The sequence below is a fragment of the Aulonocara sp. 'chitande type north' Nkhata Bay genome, linkage group LG9 (assembly GCF_057382095.1).
Source record: "Aulonocara sp. 'chitande type north' Nkhata Bay isolate Kocher_YH1m ecotype deep benthic linkage group LG9, A_spYH_male_GT1.1, whole genome shotgun sequence".
NCBI lineage: Eukaryota > Metazoa > Chordata > Actinopteri > Cichliformes > Cichlidae > Aulonocara > Aulonocara sp. 'chitande type north' Nkhata Bay.
In genome coordinates this window covers 22,328,220-22,354,745 of record NC_141352.1, presented here as the reverse complement: position 1 = coordinate 22,354,745, position 26,526 = coordinate 22,328,220, and the positions used below count along the sequence as shown (strand labels likewise).

At 41.4% G+C, this 26,526-nt stretch overlaps 3 protein-coding genes across 7 annotated transcripts in view; 2 read left to right on the top strand and 1 right to left on the bottom strand.

The window, feature by feature from the left end:
• The window catches only part of asap1b (ArfGAP with SH3 domain, ankyrin repeat and PH domain 1b), an 87,163-nt gene extending 69,755 nt beyond the window's left edge, over positions 1-17,408 (top strand). Inside the window, exons 18-29 of one of the 4 annotated variants that reach the window (XM_086306539.1) lie at positions 1,502-1,587; positions 2,292-2,407; positions 2,495-2,562; positions 4,887-4,994; positions 7,788-8,016; positions 10,498-10,566; positions 11,091-11,252; positions 13,011-13,089; positions 13,189-13,253; positions 13,341-13,900; positions 15,235-15,357; positions 15,459-17,408. In XM_086306539.1, coding sequence (XP_086162665.1) covers positions 1,502-1,587; positions 2,292-2,407; positions 2,495-2,562; positions 4,887-4,994; positions 7,788-8,016; positions 10,498-10,566; positions 11,091-11,252; positions 13,011-13,089; positions 13,189-13,253; positions 13,341-13,900; positions 15,235-15,357; positions 15,459-15,533 — 1,740 coding nt within the window. In that variant the 3' untranslated portion in view covers positions 15,534-17,408. The remainder of the gene's footprint in view (positions 1-1,501; positions 1,588-2,291; positions 2,408-2,494; positions 2,563-4,886; positions 4,995-7,787; positions 8,017-10,497; positions 10,567-11,090; positions 11,253-13,010; positions 13,090-13,188; positions 13,254-13,340; positions 13,901-15,234; positions 15,358-15,458) is intronic. The other 3 variants (XM_086306540.1, XM_086306541.1, XM_086306542.1) reach the window with 3 other exon arrangements.
• An 828-nt stretch (positions 17,409-18,236) lies between these two features.
• On the bottom strand, positions 18,237-23,692 carry eef1a1l3 (eukaryotic translation elongation factor 1 alpha 1, like 3). Of its 2 annotated transcripts, none has more exons than XM_086306535.1 (8): positions 23,183-23,692; positions 20,205-20,805; positions 19,950-20,129; positions 19,580-19,876; positions 19,347-19,497; positions 18,928-19,184; positions 18,622-18,856; positions 18,237-18,536 (listed from the first exon to the last, which is right to left on the bottom strand). In XM_086306535.1, exons 2-8 carry the CDS (start codon positions 20,346-20,348, stop codon positions 18,430-18,432), a joined length of 1,371 nt encoding a protein of 456 aa, XP_086162661.1. In that variant the 5' UTR covers positions 20,349-20,805; positions 23,183-23,692; the 3' UTR covers positions 18,237-18,429. The 2 variants fall into 2 exon arrangements, with proteins under 2 accessions (XP_086162661.1, XP_086162663.1); XM_086306537.1 differs by having other exon boundaries at positions 23,315-23,692.
• Positions 23,268-26,526, top strand: part of cyribb (CYFIP related Rac1 interactor Bb) — a 48,781-nt gene continuing 45,522 nt past the window's right edge. The window contains exon 1 of the mRNA XM_086306538.1: positions 23,268-23,484. The gene's annotated coding sequence lies outside the window, so the exon portion shown is untranslated. The remainder of the gene's footprint in view (positions 23,485-26,526) is intronic.

Genomic DNA, 26,526 nt, shown 5'->3' with positions numbered 1-26,526 from the left:
ATAAGAGAGTAAAACACCACATCTGCTTTGTAATAGCACTACACATAAAATTGCACGCCTAAAACAATTTTCTGAAGATCATAAAATTGTGCCTTAAAAAGTGCATCTTTACAGATGGGGACCATTTATGCCAGTAAAGCAAAACATTATATCCAACTCTGACGACACCTCGCTTCTCTGTAGCCAGCTACAGATCACACTGTCAGGTAACTCTAAGCCAAAATCAGCCACAGGGTTAAAAGTTTAAAAGGCCAGTAGAGGGTCATACAGCGAGCAGAAATCACAAATAATCAAGAAAAAAAGCACATGAATGAACCCTGTATGGAAATGGGCAGTAATTAAACCATTAAATGGCTTGAGGAGCTCAAATGAATTCAAATATGAACACTTGAAGCCAGAGCTGTCCGCTTCTCCTGACAGGACTATGCAAAAACATGCCTGGAATCATAACACGTGCAGACTGCGACGCTCAGAAGCCGCCTGGTCAGTGCTCTGTGCGTGTTCCTGCAGTGGTTTCATCCTCATGTGTGGTTTCTTCCCAGCAACACCACTGCTGCTGACACGTTCTTGCCAGCTGGTGAATTATTTGGCAGTTAGAAATGGGTGTAACAGTTGGAAAATTCTGAGTCATCCGGGTTAACTTCTCCAGCAGGTGGTGATAGCCAGCAAACCTCCACCACATTGCAGGGCATCATGTGTTTTGGGTCCACATATATTTAGATGGCGACATCTGTAGCGGCTCAGTTCATGCGTCTGTTTTTTATTTTGTGGTTCAGCTTGTTTTGGGTTTTTTTCCCCCTCTCGCTTTTGTTCTCTTGCCTTTTTGCTGTTTTTAGGCAAAAATGAAAGTTGAATAACAAGCAGTGTCTGGTGAGGATACAGTACCGTGAACAACATGCGTGATAAGACTTAATCTGACGTAAATGGGTCAAGGTTTTATAACCCGAACACGGTCGTTCCCTAATGAAAAATTAAGTGCACAATGCTGCAGAGGAATAAAAGAGGATATCGTCTGGTGACGGAGAGTGGGGGGGGTGGTGCTGCTGAACGCGCTGTGAAGTCTGACTCACCGATATCTGATCTGCTGCTGTCAGTGCATCCAAAGGGCTGCACCGTGACTTCCCACCCCCAACTCAAAACACAGACAGCGTGACAGCAGTGCATGATTAAATCCGACCCCCTCTCAGATGCCAACAGATCCACTAAATTTAAGCGTTAGCTCCATATGTTTCGCCTTTACCTCCATCTTTAATGCTGAATCTAAAACACCACCACCTAGATCCAGCTTTGGTGCTGCAAGGCAGATGAAATAAAAGCAAGAGACTCCCAGGAATGGACAAAAGCCGGCATCAGGCCTGCAGAAGTATTATTTTTAGGAGCCATTTTGTTTACTGCAGCTTGTTTAAATGCTGAAAGAGTCGCAGACAGAGAGAGAATACAGAATGGATGCTCCCCAAGATCGCCCCACTGAGTCTTTGCTGTGTTTGATGGCCCCCTGCAGGAAGCTGGAGAGACTGCACTGCATTACTCTGTACGGACTGCTGACCAGACCTCCCTGCACTTGGTGGACTTCCTCGTGCAGAACAGGTACATTTTGTTTTTTAAAGAGCTGCTAAACCTTTTAGAAAATGCAGCTGCGTGCATTCAGCTTGGCTCAGGAGGAGTGCAAAAAGCTGTTCAACTTTCATAAAAACACGCGCGAGTACTTTGGAGTAAAATTGTGTATAAAACAGCACAGCTTGGTGTAAACACTCTGTATTAAATTTGATCCGTCTGTCTGCTGCGAGTCACTTTCTGTGCTCTAGTCTAATAAAGCAGTGCAGAGGAAAAGCTTCACGCGGCTCAGCTCAGCTCAGATTCCCACAAGGCAAACAGAAATGGGTCAAGCACTTGTTCTCTGCCTTAATTTATTCCTCTCCTTTCAATTGTTTACCCACCACTGCTCCAACTGCACACAGTCTCCACTGCTGAACTGAGACCCCCTCATTAATTAAACCCATGTCTAGGACTTGTCTTTTAATATTTTTTTTGTTGCCTTCATGGGAATTGCAGAAGATCTAAAGATTGCTACTGCGCCATTAGCTGTAGTTTGTAGTTTTTCTTGAATGATTTAATGTCTCACCTCTACTCAAGACGTCTAATGTGCTGTTTCCAATCCTCTTCTTTCATGCTAAACCTCAAAATCCTGAGCAATAACATATTAACCTAAAGCTGCACGACTGTGGAAAACACCCTCAGGCATGTGACCTCACTGCGCGAGTCTTGTTGTTTTTGTTTTTTTCCTAACTCAGCGGTAACCTGGATAAGCAGACGGAGTGGGGGAACACCGCCCTGCATTACTGCTGCATGTACGAAAAGCCAGAGTGCCTCAAGTTACTCCTGAGGGGCAAGCCTGCCACCGACATCAGTGAGTCACACGCCGAGCTTCGTCCTCCAGTTAATGCCATGACCTATCAGACTCCTAACTGTTGATTGTCCGTCCTCGCCCTTTCAGCCAATCAGAATGGAGAGACGGCGCTGGACGTTGCCAGGCGACTGAGGAACACTCAGTGTGAGGAGGCAGTAAGTATAGGACCGACCAGCTGGACATCTTAGTAGATCATTAAAGGCCCAGAAACATTACACAAACCCCCCGTCCTCCCCCAAACATACACACAGCCACATAAAGGGTGTTCATCAGTTACCGGGCAGTTTAGTGAGAACACTAGATGGCAGTCAGAGGTCTCTCCAGCCGCGGGCGGTAGCAGCAGCAGAGTGGAAGTAATGGTTGATATATGTTTGTTATTTACAGTCATATGAGCAAAGAAGACAGAAAAACACTTTAAATGCTGTTTGGAATCTCTGAAAAATAAACACAGTTGGACAAATCTTTTATTGTTACAGGAAAATGTGCCTATAACAACATTTTATTTACATATTAACTAGATTTGTACTTGAATTATATCTGTGATTAAGATTATTGGCTATTAGCTCGAGCACATATAGACGATCTAAGTTATTGATCTTTGTGTCACACATAAGTCCTTATGTCCTCAGATGTAATTAGTGGTAAGCCGAGGGGACTTCAGTCTATTTCACCCGCACCTTTCCCGACAGGTAGACAGTATAAAAGGTGAAATCATCCTCTGTACTGACATCAAATCATTAATTTAGAGCCAGATAGTGTGCAGCATGTGTGTATTTTACTAGTGCGTGCCCATGCTGCAGTGTTATTTGGTCTATTTGTGGATTTGGTAAACTGATATTTTTAATCACACTGAGAAAAGTAAAAAAAAAGTATGGAGTTATCTTGTTTATATGAATAAAGATAAATATTGGACTCGCTGTGTGATCATACACAACAAAGTGTATTTACCTCTTCGTATGATTAAGGGACCACGACCACTTATCATCCAGACACTGCCCACCGCCATATGAAGTATATAATGACAAACTGGCATGCAACACTTTGTCTGAATATGCACCCATGCAGTAGAAAGGGATTTCGTACGTTAGCTTTCTTTACAAATGTGCTTGCACATTTTTAAAAGTCTGTAACATCCTGGAAAAAAGCTGATTTGAAATCTCATCTCCACACCTTCACAGCGCATTTATAGTCAGCTGTTGATTTGACATTAAACTTGTAAATACAGTGAACTTCACTTCATAGGCTGAGTATTGATAGTGTAAATGTCACAGTTTGCAGTAATGAAAAATAATATTTTTCTCTAAATAAAATGTTTTGTTGTGAAATTAATCTGATGCGATGCTTTTATGAGGTGTTGCAGGTGCTTAAACATTACAAATGGGTCATTTTTGCCTGTTGCTAGGTGGTTGCTAGGCAAAATGATGACATCATGAGAACCTGCAGGGGCCTAAAATATATCTGTGTGCCAGTTTTAGTTGCAATCATGTAGCAGGAATTTACAAGCAAACAAATTTTCTGTGTTATGGTAGAATTTCAGGTCTGGTGCCTCAATAAAGAAGATAATTTTAATTCCAGTTATTTGTAAAAATAAATGAAAGACTGAAACATAAATAAAAATTAAATAAATAGAAACTATTATCTAAAAAAAATCATGTTGAACTGTTACTTTAGCTACGTTTTTTTCCTCTGTTTGATAAATTTGTTTAGCAGTTGTGTTGCAGTTTCATATTTCTGTGCCTTATTTTATATTTAAACAATTTTCAAAATCCCTCATATCTATTCCTCACATTTGCCCCTTTTACAAATAAATTTAATTCAATATTTTTCCTGCCCCCTCCTTTTTTAACATACCTTCTCCCCCTGAGTTAATACCATATATCTGTAAAATCTCCATCTCTATACAACCTCCAGATGTTCATGTTTGTGTCCTGTGCATCATCAGTGGCTGCAGAGAGCAGTTAAATCTCCAAGTCTCAGGGTTTTTTTAGTTTAACGATGTGCCAGACAAGAGAAAAGAAGTAAATAATAAAGCCAAATCAGTGACTGTTAGGATAATGGGTGTTATTGACTGGGTGGGCAAAGCTGTGGATTATTATTATTGAAGGTACACGTGTGGGGAAAAGTAAATAACATCTTTAAAATCTTACTGTTTGAGAAGAAAAAGAAATAATAATAATACATTTTTTAAAAACTGCTGTTGTTTTTTGTGTTCACAAACTGGATAATTACTGCCGTCTAGAAAAGAATGATGACTGATGCTCAGCACTCACTGTGGCTCTGACTCAGTCTAACCTGTGACATTAGTCTCTTTACGCTGCCTCATTATTTCTTATTGCGCTGCTTCTTCTTCCCATTCATAGTTTTTTGGGGGCTTTAATTAGCAGCCAGTTTTGATCCACCTTCTCTGTCTCGTAGCCGTAATGATCTGTTTGTGTAGAGCTGCAGTTTGAGTTAACGGATTTGTTTGTGTGTGTGTCAGCTCGTGCAGGCCGCAGAGGGGAAGTTCAACCCGCACATCCACGTGGAGTACGAGTGGAGCCTCCGACTGGAGGAGATGGACGAGAGCGACGACGACCTCGACGATAAGGTCTGAGCACGATGCCGAATTTAACAAGGAATCTGGTTATGAGTGAGGCTGAAGGTCAGATATGACTGTTCAGATTTCCTCTGCAGCCCACTGGCTGTCTGGCTTTGTGCTTTATTGTTGTTGTTGTCGCCTCCACATCACCAAAAAAAGAACTTCCCCATAGATTCATATATGTAGAGCACGGCTGTGAAGCTCATTTTAGTACATACGTGGGTCACATGCAGATAAATTTGACCTTAAATGAGCCCGACTGATGATAATCTATAAAGAAAACATTTTTTTGGGGTTAAGAAGTCTAAGTACGTTCTGAAAATGTCCACATTTCTGGATTTCAGTATTTGGCCAACCTAAGGTCATTACACAGATATGTCATTCTAGTAAATCAGCATGGCTGGGTACCGTTCAGCCTAAGAAATTAATCTGTAAACTTTCCTAATATAAAAAAACTGCAATTTTCTGTTAATTCGAAGAAAATGTTCCATTTTTCCTGTTGAATAAAATATGAAATTGTCCACTGATTAATTTATGTTGAAAACCCACCTAAATTTGTGTGTTTTTGATGGTTTCTAGTATTTATCTTTGTGTAGTTTAAAAAAGCATTCACTGGTTCAGATCAGACTCTTTAATGACCCGGTTCTGGTCCCCGGGCCCTATGTTTGACACAAGGTTAATATAATTAGCTAAAACTAAACAAAAAACTACAAATGGATGTGAAAAACAGTTTAGCTAACTTAATAAAAATAAAAAGCAGAATTTTAGAAAAAAAATAAAAGCTAAACGAAATGGCTTTGTGAAACCGGGAAAATAAAATTTTTATTATTTGTTATTTTTGTTAAAAAACTGTAATATAATTTTCCTGATGAGGTTTGATAGACGTGTTTGAGACTCTGGATGTCAACAAGATTTGAAAAGGTTCTGCGTTTTTGTTGTGCTGAACACAGAAACTCATTCAAACAAAACTAAAACTAATCATTTCCACGCAATAAAAACTACTTAGAAAATACACTATTAGAATAAATCTGGTTTGACACTCTGATGTAGAGGCTGAAGTTAACGGTGGATGCAGATGCGTCTTCCCTTTAGAGTAGGTTAAATGCACCGTGGCGTAATGCGGCATGAGTCAGGAAAACGGTTTAATGTTGTAGAAAAAAAAAAGATAACTGAAGATTTGTAAGACTATAAAAATGGAGAAATAAGGCGAGCTTAAGGAAATGAGACGGAGTGTAGTGATGCTGTGTCATTTGTAGGTCAGAACAAGCAGATGTCGGGCTTTCTTCGACAGGCTTTTACGCTTTAAGCAACAGCAGGTTAGATGTAAGCTGCAAACTACTCCAGAACCATACTCATCAAACTGCTCTACTAGGGCTGTTCGATATATATCGGATGACGATATAAAAACATCTATCGTTTCATTTTACGCTATCGTTTGTTTCGTGGTGTTGCAAAATAAACTGTTTACGGTAATATTTTTTCATCGTTTTGATGGTCACTGTAGTGGCTATATTCATTTCTTAAAGTTCTCTCTTTCTCTTATATTTAATATAACCACACTACGGACGGACAAGCGCCTGTTTTTATGCGTTGTGGTTAGCAACAACGACGGTAACAGCATCGCGTGTCCGCTTGTTTATGTTCCACATAAACCTTTCACAATAAAGCTCAAGATCCTGTTGAGACTTTTAAAAATAAACTGAATCACGTGAAAAAGCAGATTATTTACGGATGAGAAGTAAAAAAGAGCCGCCAGGTGCTAAAAAATAAACCTTAGACTCAAACGTTAGAACAGGCTTTTCCCCGCAGCACGCTGTGTAATAAATACCCAAAAAGAAAACGGTGGCTGTTACAACTTATGTCTGAAAATGTATAGTTTCATGCATCGGTTAAAACACTCGACTCCAGCTACATGACGCGCAGCTGGAAACACTTCCCGCAAGTCGAGCTGCCCGAGATTCACATAATTTACAGAAAATGTTACATTTTTGTGATCTATATCGTTATGGGACGATAGAATTCTTATATCGGGATATGAGATTTTGGTCATATCGCACAGCCCTATGCTCTACATAAAAGCTACGTTTGTGTCGGTGGTAAGCTGATATCAGCTCATAGTTCTGGCTGAGCAACATCATCTGTCAGGCTCTGCAAAGGATACCAAATGTTGTAGACTTGAGGCATTATTTTAACACTTCAGTTTGCAAGCCTGCATAGAAAAGTGACTGAAGTAGTTCATAGTGACTAAAAACCTTCTCAAAGCAACAGTTATTTGTCATCTCTGTCTTAAAAGCATTTCAAAATAAAGTGTAAAAGCTCCCTTGAACATCACCAAAAATAATACTAGAGGTTCAGCATTACTGATGGCATGTATATTTTAGTCATCTTAAAGCACAAATGTGTAATTTTTTTGTCGCAGCATCAGTTCTGTAGTATTACAGAGGAATTTTGTGATTGGTAAGTGGTTAGCCAGTGAGTATATTCTGTATAATCCTCCTTTATGACTCTTAGAATTATTTACAGTTGACAAAAAACATATTTTAATAATTATGACCTGAAACTAGCAGGTGAGCTCATAAAATCATCATGGAAATGTTTGGAAACGAGCTGAGGGGCTTTTTACCAAAAATCTAGACGTCTGCTTGTAAACAGAGGAGTCTCCACCTGCTGGCCACTGTAAAGAATGCAGGTTTGGGGCATTTCTGCATTGGGTGAAAGCTGCATCGATCTTTTATCGCGTCTATGCTCAGGTTACAGTGACTGATGTCAGCTTGGTCTCATCTGTCATGTGTCCTTCTGCAGCCCAGTCCCATCAAGAAGGACCGCTCCCCGAGGCCTCAGAGCTTCTGCCACTCCTCCAGCCTCTCACCCCACGACAAGCTCTCCCTGCCGGGCTTCATCAGCCAGAGGGACAAGCAGCAGCGTCTCTCCTACAGCGCCTTTACTAACCAGATGTACAGCGCCTCCACCGACCTCAGCTCCTCCCCGGTGGCCGACGGGCCGCCGCTGCCACCCAGGAACCAGGGCAAAGGTCAGACCTAGCTGCTCCGAGCGGCTTTGAGCCTGCATCGGTTTTCCGACCGCATTCAGTTTTATCAGGCTCTAGCTCGAATAAATTCAGGAGGTCACATTCTGCTAATATCTCCTTTTGCAAATGTCAGCCTGTGATGCAAATGGTCTAAAGGTTGTTTGCATGCTCTGCTGTGGCTGATAACTGTGGAGGAAAGATGGCCTGTGGAAATGACTTTATTATGTCTGTTAATGTTTGATTATTTGCAGTCAGGATAAGGTTTGTGGGAATGCTTTGTAAATGACTTTAATGGAAAGTTCCTTCTTTGTGCTGTCAGTCAGTTTCCACACCCTGCAGTGGTATGCAATTTGTCAGCACACAGATCAGAGGGCGGGAAGCGGGTGTCATTAAGATTGCTTACACTGTAAACGTTCAGGAAAACACGGCTGTAGCAGAGGGCAAGGTGGCAAAGGAGGATACACACTTACTTAATCGTTAGCCTGGGCAAAGTATCCACAGAGTGTACTGTGGGCGTGCTGTCTCTGCAATATTGGAATTAAAAATAACACTCCTCCCCCTGTGGACCTGTACTAGCTTTCTCTGAAAACACTGCATAAGCTTAACTCTGCCAGCATCCATCTTAACAGTCATTTAATCCATCGCATAGCATTCAAATCTTATTTTTCCTAAAGCAAAGGGGTGTGAAATTTCACTTGTTTCCAGTTCAAATTAACCTCTTTCTGGTGACCCTTGGCTAAGCCTGCTTTCCACAGTAGCACAACAAGCACCCAGTGTGTAAAAAGGAGAGAAATTATTACATAAAAATGTGAGACGTTGAATCAAAATATGAATTTTTTTTTAATACTATGGATACTAAATTTCACACAGAAGTAGATTACAGTATTAATCTACTTCTGTGTTTGCTTCTCCAGCAAAGATGTGTTTGCTTCTCCAGCCAACACATCTTAACAGGAATTATGCAAATTTTCAGGCCCCTGAACTCATTAGTTTCCTTAAAAATGAAATGAATTAAAGGAAAAGGGAGTTTTATCTTCTAGCATCAGTTTTAAAGGGCAATTTAAAAACCCCGTCATCTGGAAAACTACTTGAACTAAGACCTTAATTTTATTTTTTTTATTTTTTTTTAGATATCTCTACGGTGGCTCAAAAAAAAAGCTCACGTTAACACAGAGTGATGGATGAATTCCCTAAAATGTTTGGACGTCTGATCTCTGACAGCAGAGATGGAAACTAGAGTTCTCTCTCATTTTCACAATATGACTTTTTGAAGTCCTCAAAAGTCATTCACCCACACAGCTCAGTTAGAGGATGTGATGTAACGCCTCTCTCCCGTACAGCAGCCACAGTCTTTGGCTGTTATACATAACTATGAGCATATCACAGAAGTTCAAGCAGTGCTTGTTATTGGTTTAGTAGCTGGGGATAGTAGCTAATAGCTAATGCAGCTTTATATTAGGTATGTTTGCTCCCTTTGCTTAAGAGTACAGATGAGCGTACTAAGCTATACAAACACAATTTTTCCATTCATATTAATTTTAGCATTTTTTTTCTCACATTTTTATCTTTGGAAAAGCGATGACAAATGCTCGTAGGTACCAAGTATCTTCCTCTCTTCCTCTTCCCCTCTGCGATCTGATATTTCTGTCAGTGTTGTCCCCAAAACATCATAATCAGAACTGACCGGTCGTGCTTTTGTAATGTCAGAGCTTTACGCCTGAGAAAAAATTCCTGCGCACGGGGAAATGTTGTTTTTGAAACCATAATCTTTGCTTAAACCCGGCTGAACTTTGCCCATTATGTCTAACAAACAGAAGATTAATAATTCCACATTTACTTTTGGTTTCCTGTTGGTCACAAATCCCAGTGTCACGGGTGAAAGTCCACCATAACCTTATCTATAATTAGCCTTTATCGCTTCAGCCACGTTGTAGTGTTTTTATCCTTGATCGTCACAATATGATTGGTCAGTCGGTCCAGTGTTTATGATGCTTAAGGGACAACGCCTGCGGCTGTGTCAGAGACGTCTTCTCATGTGAACTGTGCTTTGATCTTTTTAGTTCCTGTCCTCCTAAATGTCCCTGAAGAATGAGCATTAATATTTCTCACAGGTTCAGCTACCCGTAAATAACCAAAACGGCACTGGAAACAAGTCATTTTATGCAAAAATAAGATTAAGAGGGAAAACATCATAGATGCATTGAGAATATCACGCTAACCCTTCATTGGCGGCGCTCTCTCTTTCTCCCTCTCTCTCAGTGGGTGCTGAAGAGCTGGCTCCCCGGGGGGCGGCTTCACACCGTTTCTCCTCTTTTTTTTTTTTTCTTCTTTTTTTTGCTTTGCTTGCCACTGATAAGATTTCATCTTGTTATTTTACAGCGTGTGGGAGCAGCTCTTTTATAAGACTGACATACTGTAGATTCTCTCCCACACTCCTCATCTCGCTCTGTTTTCTTTCTCTTTTTTGTTTCTCTATTCTTTCAGCTCCACACTTGGCATTCCTTGGCTCTCATTCGCACTACGCCACACTGGCTGGCACTCGACCATACATCAGTGAATATCCTGGTTTTATGTTCTCCCTCCTTACTCGGCTGTGTGCCCCACATACAGTTGTCCCTCAGTTGTTTCTTCCTTTTACAGCTCACTTTTACGGGGTGGTGGCATTTATTTAAGTGAATAACGGCACCACATAGGCAAGCTTTTAATTATTTATTGCCTATGTGATTTATTTAAATTCTATTTTCCCACCATCCATGGGCTGTAAACTCCTAACCACAGCTGATTCCTCTCTGGCTGAGCTCTCTATTAGCTGCTTTCACCCTACTCTTCTCTGTACTGGTGACCAGTGACTGCTTTGAAGTCCCAGTAGATAAAGGCAGGCGTATTTAAAAAATAAAAGTCCCCGTCCAGACACTCCTGTGTGTATTTATATGTTCAAACAATATTGTTTTACTTGCATTAACTTGTCTCCTCCTCATTATCCTCTCCTTTATCTCCTTTACCTGTCATTTTTTTTTATTTGTTTATCTTTTTGGTGGGCTTCATCACCTCATGTGTCTTATGTATCGCTCCTCCAGCTCCTCCCCCATCCGGCCCTCCCTCTTCACTCACACCAGGAGGCAGCTCCACCCTGTCCAAGAAGAGACCGCCGCCCCCCCCTCCTGGACACAAACGCACCCTGTCCGACCCACCCAGCCCACTCTCTCACAGTCCACACAGTAAAGGGGGCGTAACCGGGGGTGAGATGCAAGCACACGTTCTGTAACAGTAGGGCTGGTTTCACTCAGGCGTGTGGTTCCAGTCTGAAGATAGAAGATCACGATTCTCCAGAGAAGTTTTGTTCATTTTTTAAGTTAATTTCACTTAGGAGAGGAAAAACCGAATGTTAACTCTGCGTCCACTTCTAGGTTTTTCCAGAGCGTTTTGAGTTCATACGCTCTTACCCAGAGATTCATAGGTCATGTATCCCACCGGAGGTAGACTCCATTGAATAATTACCACCTTAAAATGTGTTTTTAAAGCTAATAAGTGGACATAGTTTAGATTTTTTTTATTTTAGCTGATTTTTTTTAGTATTTTGACTTTTGTTTATTAAGTTCCACAAACTGTTTCTTCCATTTTTGTCTCTTATGCAGTCTGAAGAGCCATAAACAGTCCCTCTACACATCCTATACATTTCTGTAGAGCTGCATTTGTCGAGTAATTTGTAGTTAATATCTACTGGATGTCCAGTCCAATCCAACTTTATTTAGTAAGCACTTTTAAAAAAACAACATAGTGCTTTCAATTTAAAAGACACCAATAGAATATAAAACACTTGTTTGTTTGTTGTTTTTGTTTTTTAAAGGAAAGTAAAAACCAGTAAAACATGAAAATAACAGAAATAAAATAATTCAAGTAAGTTTTATTTTATAGCTCTAAATCACAACAGCAGTGACGTCAAGGCTCTTTATAGTATAAATATTATAGCAAAGACCCCAACAACTCCATAATCCGATGACCCCCTTTAAGCAAACACTTGGCGATAGTGGGGAGGAAAAACTCCCTTTTAACAGGAAGAAACCTCCAGCAGAAACAGCCTCAGAGAGGCCATCTGCCCCAACAGACTGGGGGAGATGGGAGAACCAAATGTTTTGTCGCTGAAAGCATTAATCCACAAAAACTTAGCATTACAGTGTAGCAACGATGCTTCAACCACTTAGACTATTTAGACTCGATGTCTCCAGCTGTTCGAGTCCACATCAAAGTATAATCGTGTCGTTAGCCTCTGGCGGGAAGTTTTTCAGTTTTCTGGTTTAGCCAGATGTTACCCGGGCCGAGCTGTTGTTTACAGTAGCAGCTAAATTTTAAAAAGCTAACAAAAGACAGATTTTGGTGGAGTTTAATCGATGATTCTGAAATTGTATTCCAGCAAATATGTTCAACCAAAGATCGCTAGATCCTGATTGGCCAACAGCATTTGGACTACAAATTGACTACAAATGGTACCAAAAATCTGTTACTTTATCTACAGTCTGTATGTTTAAATATATACAGAGAACTTCCATATGGTTGCATTATAAACCATCTAATTCACAACTTTGTGAACATCCTCAAATCACCATTCAGAATAGCTTTAAAGTGCATATTGAGACAAATATGCTTATACAACTGTGGATTTGATTTAAAAAACAATCACATTTTACATGTGGTCATATCTTTAGGGAAATTTTTACTGTTATTGGGGCTACGTTCCCATGTCTCTCACACACGCACACTCTAAACCCAACCACTAATAAAAAGATGGTATTTAGTTGCACAACAACCCCTGTTTCCAAATAACGAGGGGCTCATGGAAAGCTCAGCCAGATGACGCCTCCCTCATTGTTTTTTTTGTTGTTTTTAACCATCACAGCATGTTGATTTATTTCCATATTTATATTAAATTAATCTCTTGGCCAGCGCTCCAATATGGTGTTAAATAATCTCGTATTGCCATCATCGATGTTAATTTTTAGGAAGCGACTCCACCCCTCCTCCGGTGACTAAGATGTCTCCTGTTTCCAACAAGTTTGAAGGCATTCCTCAACAGCAAAGGTATCAGACAGAAACTGTGTGGATGTTGAAGCCTCTTCTTTGTGAAATAGTTTTGTTTTTGTTTTTTTCAAATATAGTTATTTCACTTTTTTTTTCTAGCTCTACTTCAAGCAACACAAAGTCTACACTTGGTCCAAGGGTTCTTCCCAAACTACCTCAGAAAGGTACAGACGTTTGGATATTTTGTGTTTTTAGTGCAAGGAGTTGAATTAAAAAGGTATTAATGAGCCACTATGCGGTTACCTCTCCAGTGGCATTGCGTAAGATTGACACCATACACCATCCGTCTGTGGATAAGCCTAGCCTTCCTCCAGAGGTCTTCCAGAAGTCTCCGCCGCCAGCTGAAACCCCGCAGAAGGTTCCTCTGGTGGAGAGGCCTCAGCCGGGAGACCTTCCCCCAAAACCGCAGGTGTCGGAACTCCCCCCTAAACCTGGAGACCTTCCTCCGAAGCCGCAGCTCTCCGACCTCCCTCCCAAACCTCAGCTGGGTGACCTACCACCTAAACCCCAGCTCAAAGACCTCCCTCCCAAGCCTCATCTTGCAGACATCCCCCCAAAACCTGGGTCAGTCGAGTCTGCTCCCAGGCCGCTCCACGGAGAGCCAACGCCAAGGCCCCAAATACAGCCTCCACCTCCGCCTCAAACTCATCCTCAACCACAACCTCAACCGCACCCACAGCCTCAAGACTCGCCGTCACCTAATCAGCAGGCAAATATAGGGACCCCATTTCAACAGTCTGCTGAAGACACCAACGGGACCCCTGCAGGCACCCAAGAGACACCTGTGCCCCTCCCAAGGAAGATCACAACGGTATGGACTCGCATATTATTTCTAAGGGTTCCTTTTTAAAAAAGAAATAACAGTGTAAACATACACATTTTTACGTCTTTGTATATTTACTCATATATAATATTTCAGCTATCACGTATATAGATGTTAATCATTGCAAAAGTCCCTCCAGCATAGACTTTCTTAATGCAAATAATGTTAACGCAATGCAAAATTTGTTAACATCAACACACTACAAACTCCTGCATTCCTAAATGCCTGCCACTTCACAGTATATCAGGTAAACTTGCCCATGTTTTTGTCACCGTATAATCCAGACTGGACCTTGTGTCTTTTTTTCAGATTGAAAAGTACAAAAGTTACAAACCTACCTTAAGATCCTGGATGTTTTGTCCTCTGTGTCTGAGATAATTTGTAGTTTTAGAGTATAAATGGGTTGAATTCGTTCCCAGTGGAGACTCTCATTGACTCTGCCTCTGAGTGAAGCTGCTTTTATTTAATAAACTCAGTGAAAACACTCCTACAGATCTTTTTATCTGTTGGTAAAACCCCAGAATATACATTTGCTCTGTCACTTCCTCTTGTTTGGTGCGAAACTTGTTGATAAACAGCATATTTGAGGTTAGGCGTGTAGGCGTTTGATACAATGTGCCAGATATGGCATGGACTTAATTTACAACGCCTGCATTTACATATGCAAAGATAACTATTAGAGTTTGCATGAACATGAGATAAAATGTACAGCTGTGGTGTGTTTTCCACTAAATCAGCTGGATTGCTCTATGCCAGTACATGACTATCGGATATAAAAGAAGCACCACTTGACACCTATGCGACATGTCTTTGTAAACTGTTCCTGTCTTCAAAGGTTTGTTCAGATCTCACCAGATGCTCGGGGGACATTTCAGTCTTACAACAAAAACATGGTTACTCTTAAAAAATATCTGTTTTATTGTGTTAAATGTGTCTGGACACATTGTGTTATACTAAATTTAAATACATCTCCGTTATTATTAATAAATGGAGTAAACCCTGCAGGCTAGTTAATTAACACGCCTCACTACTACTCGTCATATTCCAGAGACGCCATCCCAATATGTGGAGAGCGGTCACCTTGGGTCAGCGCTGTCCCCGACACCATTAAAGTAAATTTAAATATAGCATCCCAGATACGAACTTCGCAGACAGACTTTTTATTTCATCATCACTCCCCATTTTTTCGGTGTAACATATTTGTGGGGAGTGATGATGTCGAAGCCTAGATGGCAAACTCTAAATGCGTAATGGTGCTGTTATGAATCGCACAAAGCCAGAGTGGTCGGACTGAACTGGTTTTGCTGTTTGTTTCTGTCCAGGGGAAGAACAAAGCCCGGCGGGTGAAGACGATCTACGACTGCCAGGCTGACAATGATGACGAACTGACATTTGTTGAAGGAGAGGTGATTATAGTAACAGGGGAAGAGGACCAGGAGTGGTGGGTGAGTGTGGCCTAAGCGTATCTTGTACCTTTTGAACATCTCGCAGTTTAAACTAATAGAAAAAAACAAAATCACACAATATTCCTTTGCTTTGCCTCCAGATCGGGCACATTGAAGGAGATCCGGAAAGAAAAGGAGTATTCCCCATGTCTTTTGTGCACATCCTGAGTGACTGACAGCCAGAAAGACTTGCACTACACCTCTGTCCCTAAATTGGGAGGTCCTGTAAATAGCTCTCATAACACCTCTTGTCACAAGACAAGTGTCCTAAAGAAGAAAAAAAACAACAACACACCAAGAAGAAACCCCACGAAGGCTCATCTAGCCATGGATGCCTCATCCATGCTGTACAAAGAATGTGTGTATTCTTCCTCTACCAGTATTATCTTAACCCTATAGCACGGCTGTGACGAAGCCACTCTCAAAACCCTAGCACTTACCTTAAAGTCTATGTTTATGCTGTTACTGTGTATATATGTATGTAAATATATATATTTGTGTGTGAGTGTACATACATGTTTTATTGTACAAAACATGTACCATTGCTCTCTGCCTGTCAGATTAAGCATCAGGGTGGTAGAGTTTGAATTTTATCTGTATTGATTTTACCGGCCCTCAAATAACTATCTGCTCATATTTCTGGGAAAAGGACAAATATGAAATGGAATGTGAAATAGGTCATGTCATTGTTTGTCTTGCATCCCTGTTTACCACCACAATTGACTGAAGAGGCAGGAAGTCTCCCACTGACTCTTCCCGAGATGGAAGAAAGAGAAAAAAAAAGTCATTTAATGTACTCTTTGTTCTTGCTTGCTTTGTGTGTACTCGTATTATGGTTGTTTTACAGTTTACCTGCTGCTACTGTGTGGTGGAATATCAATGCCTGTGGTTCACTGTAGGTCACTAATTTACTCCTTGTTACACTGTTCACTGTATGTATGCTCTGTGTGTGAACTCAACGCCATCTCCACAGTCCTTTGACCTTTTTTCTGTGCATGGTGTAACAATGACTGGAAATGAGTGGAGTGCTGCGTTCGACGACGCTCACCTCAGGGTTTGAAGAGCCACTATTAATATAAAGCAGGACTGCGCAAAATGTATCCTGTTGTTAAAAGCCACTATTAATGACAAGTACGGGAAACTCCAGAGGACATCTTAGCAATAACTTGATTTTTCTGACAGGCTAGAAGTCTCACAACAACCTGTGTTCACAGTTCAGTGTCTTGTAAAACCTCATGAGCTTGAATTTTTTTCTTTTTAGTTTGAGTCATGTGATATCATTCTGTTACTGGATTCAGTCGTAGGCAGTATAAAAGACGGACGAAGATGGCCGCCGGTTTTGGACTGTATTTTTCAAGCTTCGGCGCTGTTTTAGTCAGTGCCATGTTGGCTTCTCAAAGCCAGAAGTTACCTTATATGGCACACTGCGTTCATAAACAGTATGGGTGTGCTGAGTAACACACTAACGATAATAATACTAGAATTTAACTCGGCAAAATTGAAGGAGAAGCTTCTTGGATGGTCTCTACCACACAGCAAACTGATATTGAGATCTATTAAAAATGCTCTGAAAGGCACCAACGGCACAAAGTGGACGAGGCCTAGCAGACAACAATTGGGATGCCTTTCAATCTATGTGGTCACACCCCTTACTTATATACCTAGATGGATGAGTTTTTGAAAGAAACTACCCCCGAGACCAAAAATGTTTTTGTTTTTCTACCAGGCTGTAAACATGCTTCTTAATGCTGTCAAGTTATTTTAACATGGGAGTCTACTCCCTTCTGGAGCCAGCCTCAAGTGGCCACCAGAGGAACTGCAGTTTCCCTGCTGGCTTAGTTTCAGCTCCAGCAGTTGCCCCTTGGATTTAGTACATTTCCAGGTTTACCTGTGAACCAGAGATCTCTTTTTAGACGAGGTGGACTTTAGAGAGCCGATGTATTTTCACCTGGTCCACACCAACCTGCAGTTCTTCCCATGTTAAGGAACAAACCCATCAACCCATTGTATCATTAAAAGTGCTGTATTTAAACCTTAAGCCTGGTCTTTTATTTGGTCGCCATGTAGTTTTGAGGTCTTTACGGCTTTAAGCCAAGCATTTATTTTTAAAGTTGCTGTTGATGTTAAGCTGGAGAAATTTGGGATTTCTCTGGAATTTTAGTTTTGGGGTTACTCAGATAAAAATTGGCAACTTGTGTAAACGCCATCTATCGTTTCTATATTAAACTTTCACTGCTAATGTTAAATGTACATAAATATGCTGTTGCTTAGAAGCTGGCGTTTTACTAGCTTAGCATTGAACTGATTTGAGTTCTCAAAGTGTATTTCAGCATGCAGTATAAAGCACAATTGCAATACAGTGGTGTATATTCGATTCAGGCTTAAACTACTTACGAGGTTTTCTGTTCAAAATGCACACCAAACCAAAAACATTACAAGTAGCCTTAAATCTAGAGTAGAGGCTCAAGTTGTAGGGAGAGAAACTGAAAACTTTACACCCCCATTTAGCACATTGAAGTTTCACACTAGCATTCTTTTGCCAAAGCAAGGCACAAACTACCAGTACAGGACGCTAAAGTGACTCCATGTGCCACTCAAAACATTAAAAGTTTAGATTTCAGATGCCGGCTGTTGTAAACGAACTTGAAAATCCAGACCATACTCATTAGAACCAATAAACTCTGCATTTGGTGCTTTACAATTTAAAGCATGACTTTATTACAAACTGGAGATGTTGTGCACCATGAGATGCTGAGGAGTCTTATTCAGCTTTAATATTTAAGACTATCCCTGAGGAGAGTTTAGTTTAAGTTCTTTCAGATGTACATTAAGATGCAGTTGACGGTTCAACAGTAAAGACACTTAAACCAGTTCTTCTCCACACCATTTTATTTTGAGACATTCAATTTTAAACCAAAAAACCAACCAAACTCTACTTCTGGGTTTATCAACACAGGAATACTATACACTTTAAAGACAACATAAGCTTTTTGTGTCACAACACAAATACATTTCATCAAATAAAACTCTTCCCATGAAGCAGCATTACCAAACCTCTGGTAAACCAAAAACTTATTTACAAACTTGAGCTTTGTGAAGTTTTGAGCCGTGGTTCTTTTCCACTGACTTGATGACTCCTACAGCGACCGTCTGCTTCAGGTCTCTCGCCGCGAAGCGACCTGTGAAGAAGAGCCAGTCAAACGAGGGCACAACCAGGAGGATTCATACACGCAGAGTTGTGTGCATGAAGAGATCTGTGCTTACCTAAAGGAGGGTATGTGAAGAAGCTCTCCACACACATGGGCTTGATGGGGACCAGTTTGACTGTGGCTGCATCTCCAGACATGAGGATCTGCGGGTGGTCCTCCAGCTTCTTGCCAGTGCGGCGGTCGAGCTTCTCCTTCAGCTCAGCGAAACGGCAGGTGACGTGGGCTGTGTGGCAGTCCAGAACTGGGGAGTAGCCTGCTTTGATCTTCCCTGGATGGTTCAGGATTATCACCTAAGACAAAAGCAAGGTTTAGTGGAAACAAACCAAAAAAGTGAGGCAATTTCTTCCTGCAGTGAACCAACCTGAGCGTCAAAGCTTTTAACATCTGAAGGAGGATCCTGCTGAGCGTTCCCAGCCACGTCCCCACGCCGCAGGTTCTTCACGGACACGTTCTTGATGTTAAAGCCAACATTGTGGCCGGGCAGAGCCGTCTCCAGCCCCTGGTGGTGCATCTCAATAGACTTGACCTCTGCAGTGAGCTTGGCAGGGGAGAACGTCAGCATCATGCCAGGCTTCAGGACACCAGTTTCAATTTTACCCACTGGCACCGTCCCAACTCCTGGAGGAGTAAGAAACACTTCAATTTCAGCATGTTTACAGACATTTTCTACTCCAAAAACAATACTGTACTTCCTCTACTGCATTTTTCATAAATGAAGCTGTAATTGAGCTCAGACCAAGAAATCGAGAAAATGGGATCAAAAGCAGCGATTGACATCACCTCCAATTTTGTAGACATCCTGCAGAGGTAATCGTAGTGGCTTGTTGACTGTGCGCACAGGTGGCTGAATAGAGTCCAGGACTTCAAGCAGCGTCTTCCCACTTTTATTCCCTTCCCTTCGTCTCACCTTCCAGCCTTGAAACCACGGCATCTGTGCAGACGTCACTTTTACAGCATTGCAAGCCAACTTCTGGGGTTTAAAGGGGGAAAAAAAAGCCTGAAAACATCATTACCCTTTGAGATGCGGTGATCATGTTCTCCCCAGTCCAGCCTGAAACTGGAACGAAGGGCACAGCCGTGGTGTCGTAGCCAATCTTCCTGAGGAAGCCGCTCACCCCTCGCATCACTTCCTCGAAGCGGCTCTGGCTGTAAGGTGGCTCGGTCAGGTCCATCTTGTTCACACAGACTATGATTTGCTTCACACCTAGAGTATAAGCCAGCAAGGCATGTTCTCTGGTCTGACCACTCCGAGACACGCCGGCCTCATACTCTCCTTTGGCTGCAGAGACCACCAGGAGGGCAACGTCAGCCTGAAATGATATGAGCTTTAGGAAAAGGCAGCATTCATAGCAACAGATATTCAAGCACGCGTGTACTTCCTACCTGTGACGTCCCAGTTATCATGTTTTTGATGAAGTCACGGTGGCCCGGAGCATCAATTACAGTCATGATGTATTTCTGGGTGTTGAACTTCAGCAGCGTGATGTCGATGGTGATTCCTCGCTCCCGCTCAGCTTTCAGCTTGTCCAGCACCCAGGCAAATTTAAAGGAGCTCTTCCCCATCTGGAAGTCAAGCAGAATGAGTTTAACACTTGAAAAGTTGGAAGTTTTGCAGAAATTGTTTTTGTTTTTACTCACTTCATTCGCAGCCTTCTCAAATTTCTCCAGCCTCCTTTGATCAATTCCTCCACACTTGTAGACCAGGTGTCCGGTGGTGGTGGATTTCCCACTGTCAACGTGGCCGATAATCACCACGTTAACATGAGTCTTCTCTTTTCCCATGGTTGGAGATGGCGTTGCAAAACGTAATCAAGAGCGCTGCAGAGCTTCAGAAACTGTTGTTTTCTAGCAAATGGATCTGGCCATCCTCTTTGGAGAGCCTTTATAGCCCCCAGAGGATGCATAACTGAAGACAGGTGTGCTGCTTAATCAAGCTTAATTGGGATCAGTCACACTTTGATGACAAATAAATGCTGCTTAAAGGCAAAGTGGCTTTAAAGCTTGAAGTTTAAAGAATATATTGATCTGCTTTGTGACTGTAATCTGTATTTTTGTTTAAAGTCCCAACGTTTCAGTGCAATCTTTTGATCAGTGTGCAGAAACAGACCGTTACACTCGCTTCTCTCTTAGGGCCTCATCATGGATCCTCTGATGAGCTCAAATTACAGCCAGGTGAGTCTTTCTCTGGAGCTGGAGCGCGCTCAACACTTGTCTCACTTACTGATTGCTGAAGAGTGAACTGAACAGATAACGGGCACGTTTAGTATCTGTGTCAAAAATATAATGACAAAACAGATCAAATCCATCATACTGAGAGTCTGCTGGTTTGAAGTGTAGTGGGAAAAGCACAGCTGATGTTTTGAATGTATTGAGCTTAATCACAATGAGGGATAATGCTGATCCAACCATTCATAGGCCATGTTTGTAGCTGTTTTAATAACTATAAATCATTAAACATTTTAGCAGGAGGCTCACTTAATTTCAAATCAAACTAATGTTTTGTTGCTCAGTGAAATCTGCTCCAGTGTTTGAACGTGAATATCTTAAAAACTACTAGAAATAAAAACATGAACTTTTCACTGGACTTTATTATCATCCAAATGAATCAGCATCTGTAATTTGGGACAAATACATTAAGATTTATCTGAGTATTGGTTAGTTAAAATATGAAAAAGAAGTTCCAGCACTCCAGCAAAGTCCCATATTTGAACACACACTAATAAAACCTTCAAATTACAAAAGATAATTAGTGACAATTTCTAAATGATATATAGATGAATTTCACAACACTACAAAATAAAGCACGTGGAAGCCTTTTTAATAAGAATTTCTTAGTCAGAAAAATTCAACTTTCATTCTGGGTTGAGCAAATATGACAATTTGTACCACAGAAACAAAAATATCAGCAGAAAGTCAATTTACAGATGGTACTCTAATTATAAATCAGAAAATATTTTTGTTAATATGTGCATTTTGTTTTAATTTTCAAGACCCGAGTTCATCATCAATCAACCAGATTCAGTTTCCATAAAAAACATTTTATGGTCCAAAGTTTGAGGGTACAGAATTGAACGATTTCAGTTCATTTTAACTTCACATACTAAATACCTTTCAGATATCTATTTTTGCATAAAGGCGTGTCAACCCACTTTCAGGCCATTTTCCTTCCACAATGAGAAAAAAAAAATGCCTGAAAGTGGGTCAACGGACCATTTAAATGTCAACACAACCCAGTGAGAATTCAGCAGGTGAATGATGACAGAGAATAAAAATCAAAATAATATTACTGTGATTATGGAAAAAACTATACCAATAGTATATACCAAATTACTGCAGCTGTACTGCAGCTCTTGTGGGGTGTTACTGGTCTGCAGTGGTTAGTATCGATCAAAAGCGGTCCAAGGAAGGAACAGTGGTGAACCAACAACAGGTTTATGGGCAACCACTTCACTCCCCACATGGATCAGAGAGCCTTCTCTGATCCATGTGGGGAGTGAAGTGGTTCAATCCAACAGATGACCTACTGCAGACCAGTCGGGTCTTTCACCAGGATAACGCACAAAGCAAAGAAATGGTTCAGGAATGGTTTGAGATTTTGACTTTCCCCATATCTCAATCCAATCAAGCATTTGTGGGATGCTTACAAGACAATTTACAAGACGTAAAGGATCTGTTGCTAAGATCTTGGCACCAGATACCACAGCACACCTTAAAGGGTCTAGTGGAGTTCACGCCTTGATGGGTCAGGGCTGTTTTTTTGTGGTCGTACTGTTACGCCTGATCTGTGTATGTATAGCCTTTTAAAAGATTTGCATCTTCAGTGGGTGGAGATGAGTTATCAGAGTGGTTTAGGAGAGAAGGATAGCAGACCTCCTGTGCTGTATGGTTTGGAGAGGGTGGCAGAAGGAAGAACTGAAGATGATTTTCACTTAGCATCTTCAGGACTGTCCTGTGTTGGTAATAATACTAATAAACGGGACCATAAGAGAGAAGAAGACACCCTACAATGAGTTAAAACATTAACTTGTTTATTCCTACTTAAAACAGATTATTATAGATTTGAAAATCTTATTTGGTTTTCATATGTACCCATTTTCAGTGATATAAACTTTTTTTAAGTAACCTATATTTGGCAACAGCATAATAAAACTGGAAAATCTGTTTTTGGTGTGCCACCCCAATATTCTTAGTGGCCAGCATATGGCCACCCCTATAAAACAAAATCTGGACGCGCCCCTGTCAGAGGGACAGCTCAGGCTGAGCTTGGAGACAAAGTTAGAGAGACGTGCAGAGGAGGGACGGTGGATATACCGGGAAAAGGATGTTGAAGACGAAACTGCCAGACAGAAGGAAAAGACCACAGACAATATTCACCATATTTTGTGAATTAAAGTAGTCAGCGTCATTATTAGCACGAATAATTTCAATGACATGCATGGAAATCGAGGATTAAAACTCGCTGATAGATTCTGGGGCGAAATAACAGAACAGCGTCACCTAGAGGCGCTATGCTAGTTTATTGCCCAAGGGCACGTCGGTAGAAAGGCTTCAGCTTTGATGTCCGATTGAAGAACTAAGTGCAAACACTGTCTACTGTCTAATAAGACCTAACTTACGCGGCGGTGGGTTCCATTAAATCTATTTTAGTAGTGATAAGTGGAGGTGACCGTTGACACAGCATCGCGCGTGTCCGCTGACCGGGCGCATCTATTTTCAGTTCTGGAGGGGGAGGAAGGTGTGCAACTCACCCCCATCCGCGCTCAGAGGTGGGACAAACCGAACTCCCCTATCGTTTGACGCTGGATAGCTAACCCGGAAACAGCGGCAGCAAATCGCTGTTCCCTTTCTTTGAGCCCGTACCGCTGCTTGTAGCGTGGTGTCCAGCCGACGGTTGCCGTGTTTCTCCGCGAGCATCAAGGTAAAACACAAAGAAAATACTACTTTATTCGCACTCTTTCTTTCCTTTCTGTTAGTCACCTTCGCTGTCCGCCGTATGCCATTCATTGAAGCTTGCTCTGAGTGTTAGACTTTGCTCCTCGAAGGCAAAACTGTTGAATTAAAAAAAAAAAATCAGGTAAAATCAAACCTAGGTAGGGTTAAGTTGGCGTTAAAGTAAAAGGAGGGGTAAATGCGAGCATGACGGTGTTACATCCTCGGTGTACCGTTAACTTCCCCTTTCAGAACAACGGACTGGTTCTCAGACAGGAGGCATTAGGCTCCGATGCTTAGCAGGATTTCCCTTAATTTATCCACAGACGCTGAGCGATACATGCCTGACCCACAGCACTTCACCGATGACCAGGCTATCAGCTGTGTTTGGCGTGTGTGCACAGTTTTAAACGGACCGTATGGCTGTGGATTAGGACTGCGCGCTTGCAGGCAGCAAATGAAGCTTCATTAAAGGAAATGCACACACAGTGACAGATGGGGCAGCAGGTTCAGGGCTGGGTTTGTCTTCGGTCATATTTTTATTTTAAAAGCTGTGGCTTGATTTCAAAGCGCTGGGAGTTCATATAAAGTGTCAGCAGTAGCAGCCGCAGAGTATACACATACCTGCAAAAGTCCGAAATTAGACCTGCTGTTGGTTAATTGAAGTCACCGCATGCTTTATATGCTCTTTATAGAGGTTTCTTACATGAATAGTTACTACAGTTGCCAAGTAATATCAAGTACCTGAAAATGAGGACCCTTTTTTTGCAGTCCAGCACTGGGATTTCTGTAGACTGCATGCTTAATCTTTGCATCAGTGTTTCAGTATAACCACAGTATATAATTTCCTGTCTGCCCAGAAGTGGAAATGAAACATCCAGACGATTTGTTGACAGTGTTTGGAAAGTGCAATGTCCTACTTCAGATTCGTCTCAAAGGTCTCAGGCTCGCTCCTGCTGCAATTTAGGAACCCCTGAGTGTAGTCAGACATGCACAAAGTTACTCCACCATCTTTAAAGATGGCTCAAGTCACTTCAGTGCGTCACCCGGATATTGCAGACTCATACTTTATTTCACAATTGCTTAGTATCACTTTCCCCTCCATGTGTGGCTCTAAAAGGGAGTGGAGATGGGAGTGTTAGGGCTTTCTTAATAAGGCTTTTTCCAGTGTGTATTAAAAATTTAGGCCTTCAATGTGATTTATTTATTTATTTATTTATTTTAAATGACAAAGGAAGGAGTAACCTGCACAGACTTCTGTATAGTAACGTTTTCCTACAGGCACATTTTGAGACAGAAAAAGCCCTTCAGCCCATTTAGCTGAGAAGTAAAATATTTGCATCCATTTTTCAATGCCGCCGCATATAGAAAAGGCACTGATAAATGTACAATTTCCTTTCCGCTCAAAGTCTACCGAAAGTGGAAGTGAAACGTGTGCAGACGGATGGATTTGTTGATTAGTGCATTTTAAATTTATCTCAAAGGTCTCACTCCTGCTGCACATTAGAAACCTCCAAGTTTAGTTAGACATGTAAAACGTTGCTCCACTATCTTTTCAGATGGCACCAGTCATGCATACCAACCGGATATTGCAGACTCATACTTCAATTCACAGATGTTTACTGTGACTTTTCCCCTTGTGTCAAAAGCACCTCAGATGTGGCTTAAAAACAAGTATATGAGGTCGAGAAGGGATGGAAACTGAATCAAGTATCGCCTCTTTTTATGTTTTAGACCTCTAAAGATTGACTGGAGGACGCAACAGTACCCAAGTGTTGCCACAGTCAGTTGTGAGATGTTAGACGAGGTGAAACTTGTTGCGCCCTGTCTCCTTCCCTTGCTGCTCTTGTGTGAACAGCTGGGATCATCGCCAGTTCCTCCTTATTTTTATTTATTTATTTATTGTCTTGATCTTTCTGCTGTCACAAAAAGTGTAAAAGCGGGGAGAAAAGACTGCTTGCGATAACAAAGTGAAATGTTGTGTGGAGGAAGTTGTTTATGTGAGCTTTTTAATTTTTTTTTTTAAATGCTCACAGTCTTGAATGAGAAAATATGGTTGACTTGGCCGCGTGTTTTCCCTCATAAATCCTGCAGGTACGGGCGTGCAGGTGCGCTTAGGCATGACCTTTTCTTAGAAATCAAATGTGGGCTGGATACTGTGACGTGTCAGCAGCAAATCGAACAAATGTTAGGCGCCCTGGGGGTGACTTTTGCGGGTTTAATCTTGTGTTAATGGAACAATAGGCATTTGGAAAATAATGTAGTTTTGTAGTCAACAGCAGCAGATAGCCTTAGAATATAATAAGACAAAGATAAACAAAGCCTGCATAAAAGAAGTGCACGTTTCTCCCGTGAGGAGAGATTTTCCACGTTTTCTCCGGCAAATGTTGTTCGGATAGTTGTACACGGTACAGCTGGTAGAGAGAATGTAATGGTGGTCAGTTTTAATTATTTATAATGTTTCCAGGAGTCTTCCCGAGCTTTTCAGTCATCACACAGACCGACCTGCACTCAAAGCCAGGGCAATATTATATATTTTATATTTACTGTTCTGATAGCTTTACATTTCCCCACATTGTAGAGCTCACAGGACCCACTCCCTCAAACACACCTGTTGGCTTCAGCTTGGGTTACTGCAGTTATTCTCAGTATGCTGACACTCGGTCTGTATTATATAGAGTGTCTCTGATGGTGAGTGGATCGTCTCACGCTGAACACACTGAACATCTCCTCATCTTTGAGTCATTGTTGTAACACGTCCAGCTCATGTACCATTGTGTGGTTTTTGCAGCAGTGTTGTGACATTACAGGCAGCCCAACACATGTTTATTTACTACACAGTGACAGCTTGGTCCGAGCATTTTTCATGTTTGCTGTGGCCACGTAGCCAAGCGGCGCAAGATTATTTTCTGGTTTGGTAACGTAATTTAAGCTTAAAGGAGGCAATAACCCAAGCACTTGTGCAACACCACACAACCCAACGCAGTCCCCTCAAATAACCGCCAAAAACAGTCCCCACAGAAAAGATTCA

Excerpts from the sequence above, each read along its gene's own strand:
- eef1a1l3 (XM_086306535.1), bottom strand. The coding sequence starts at position 20,348 with ATGGGAAAAGAGAAGACTCATGTTAACGTGGTGATTATCGGCCACGTT. Across the intron at positions 20,130-20,204 it reads TTGAGAAGGCTGCGAATGAA|ATGGGGAAGAGCTCCTTTAA; the intron begins GTGAGTAAAAAC and ends CTTGACTTCCAG. Across the intron at positions 19,185-19,346 it reads GGATGTCTACAAAATTGGAG|GAGTTGGGACGGTGCCAGTG; the intron begins GTGATGTCAATC and ends TTACTCCTCCAG.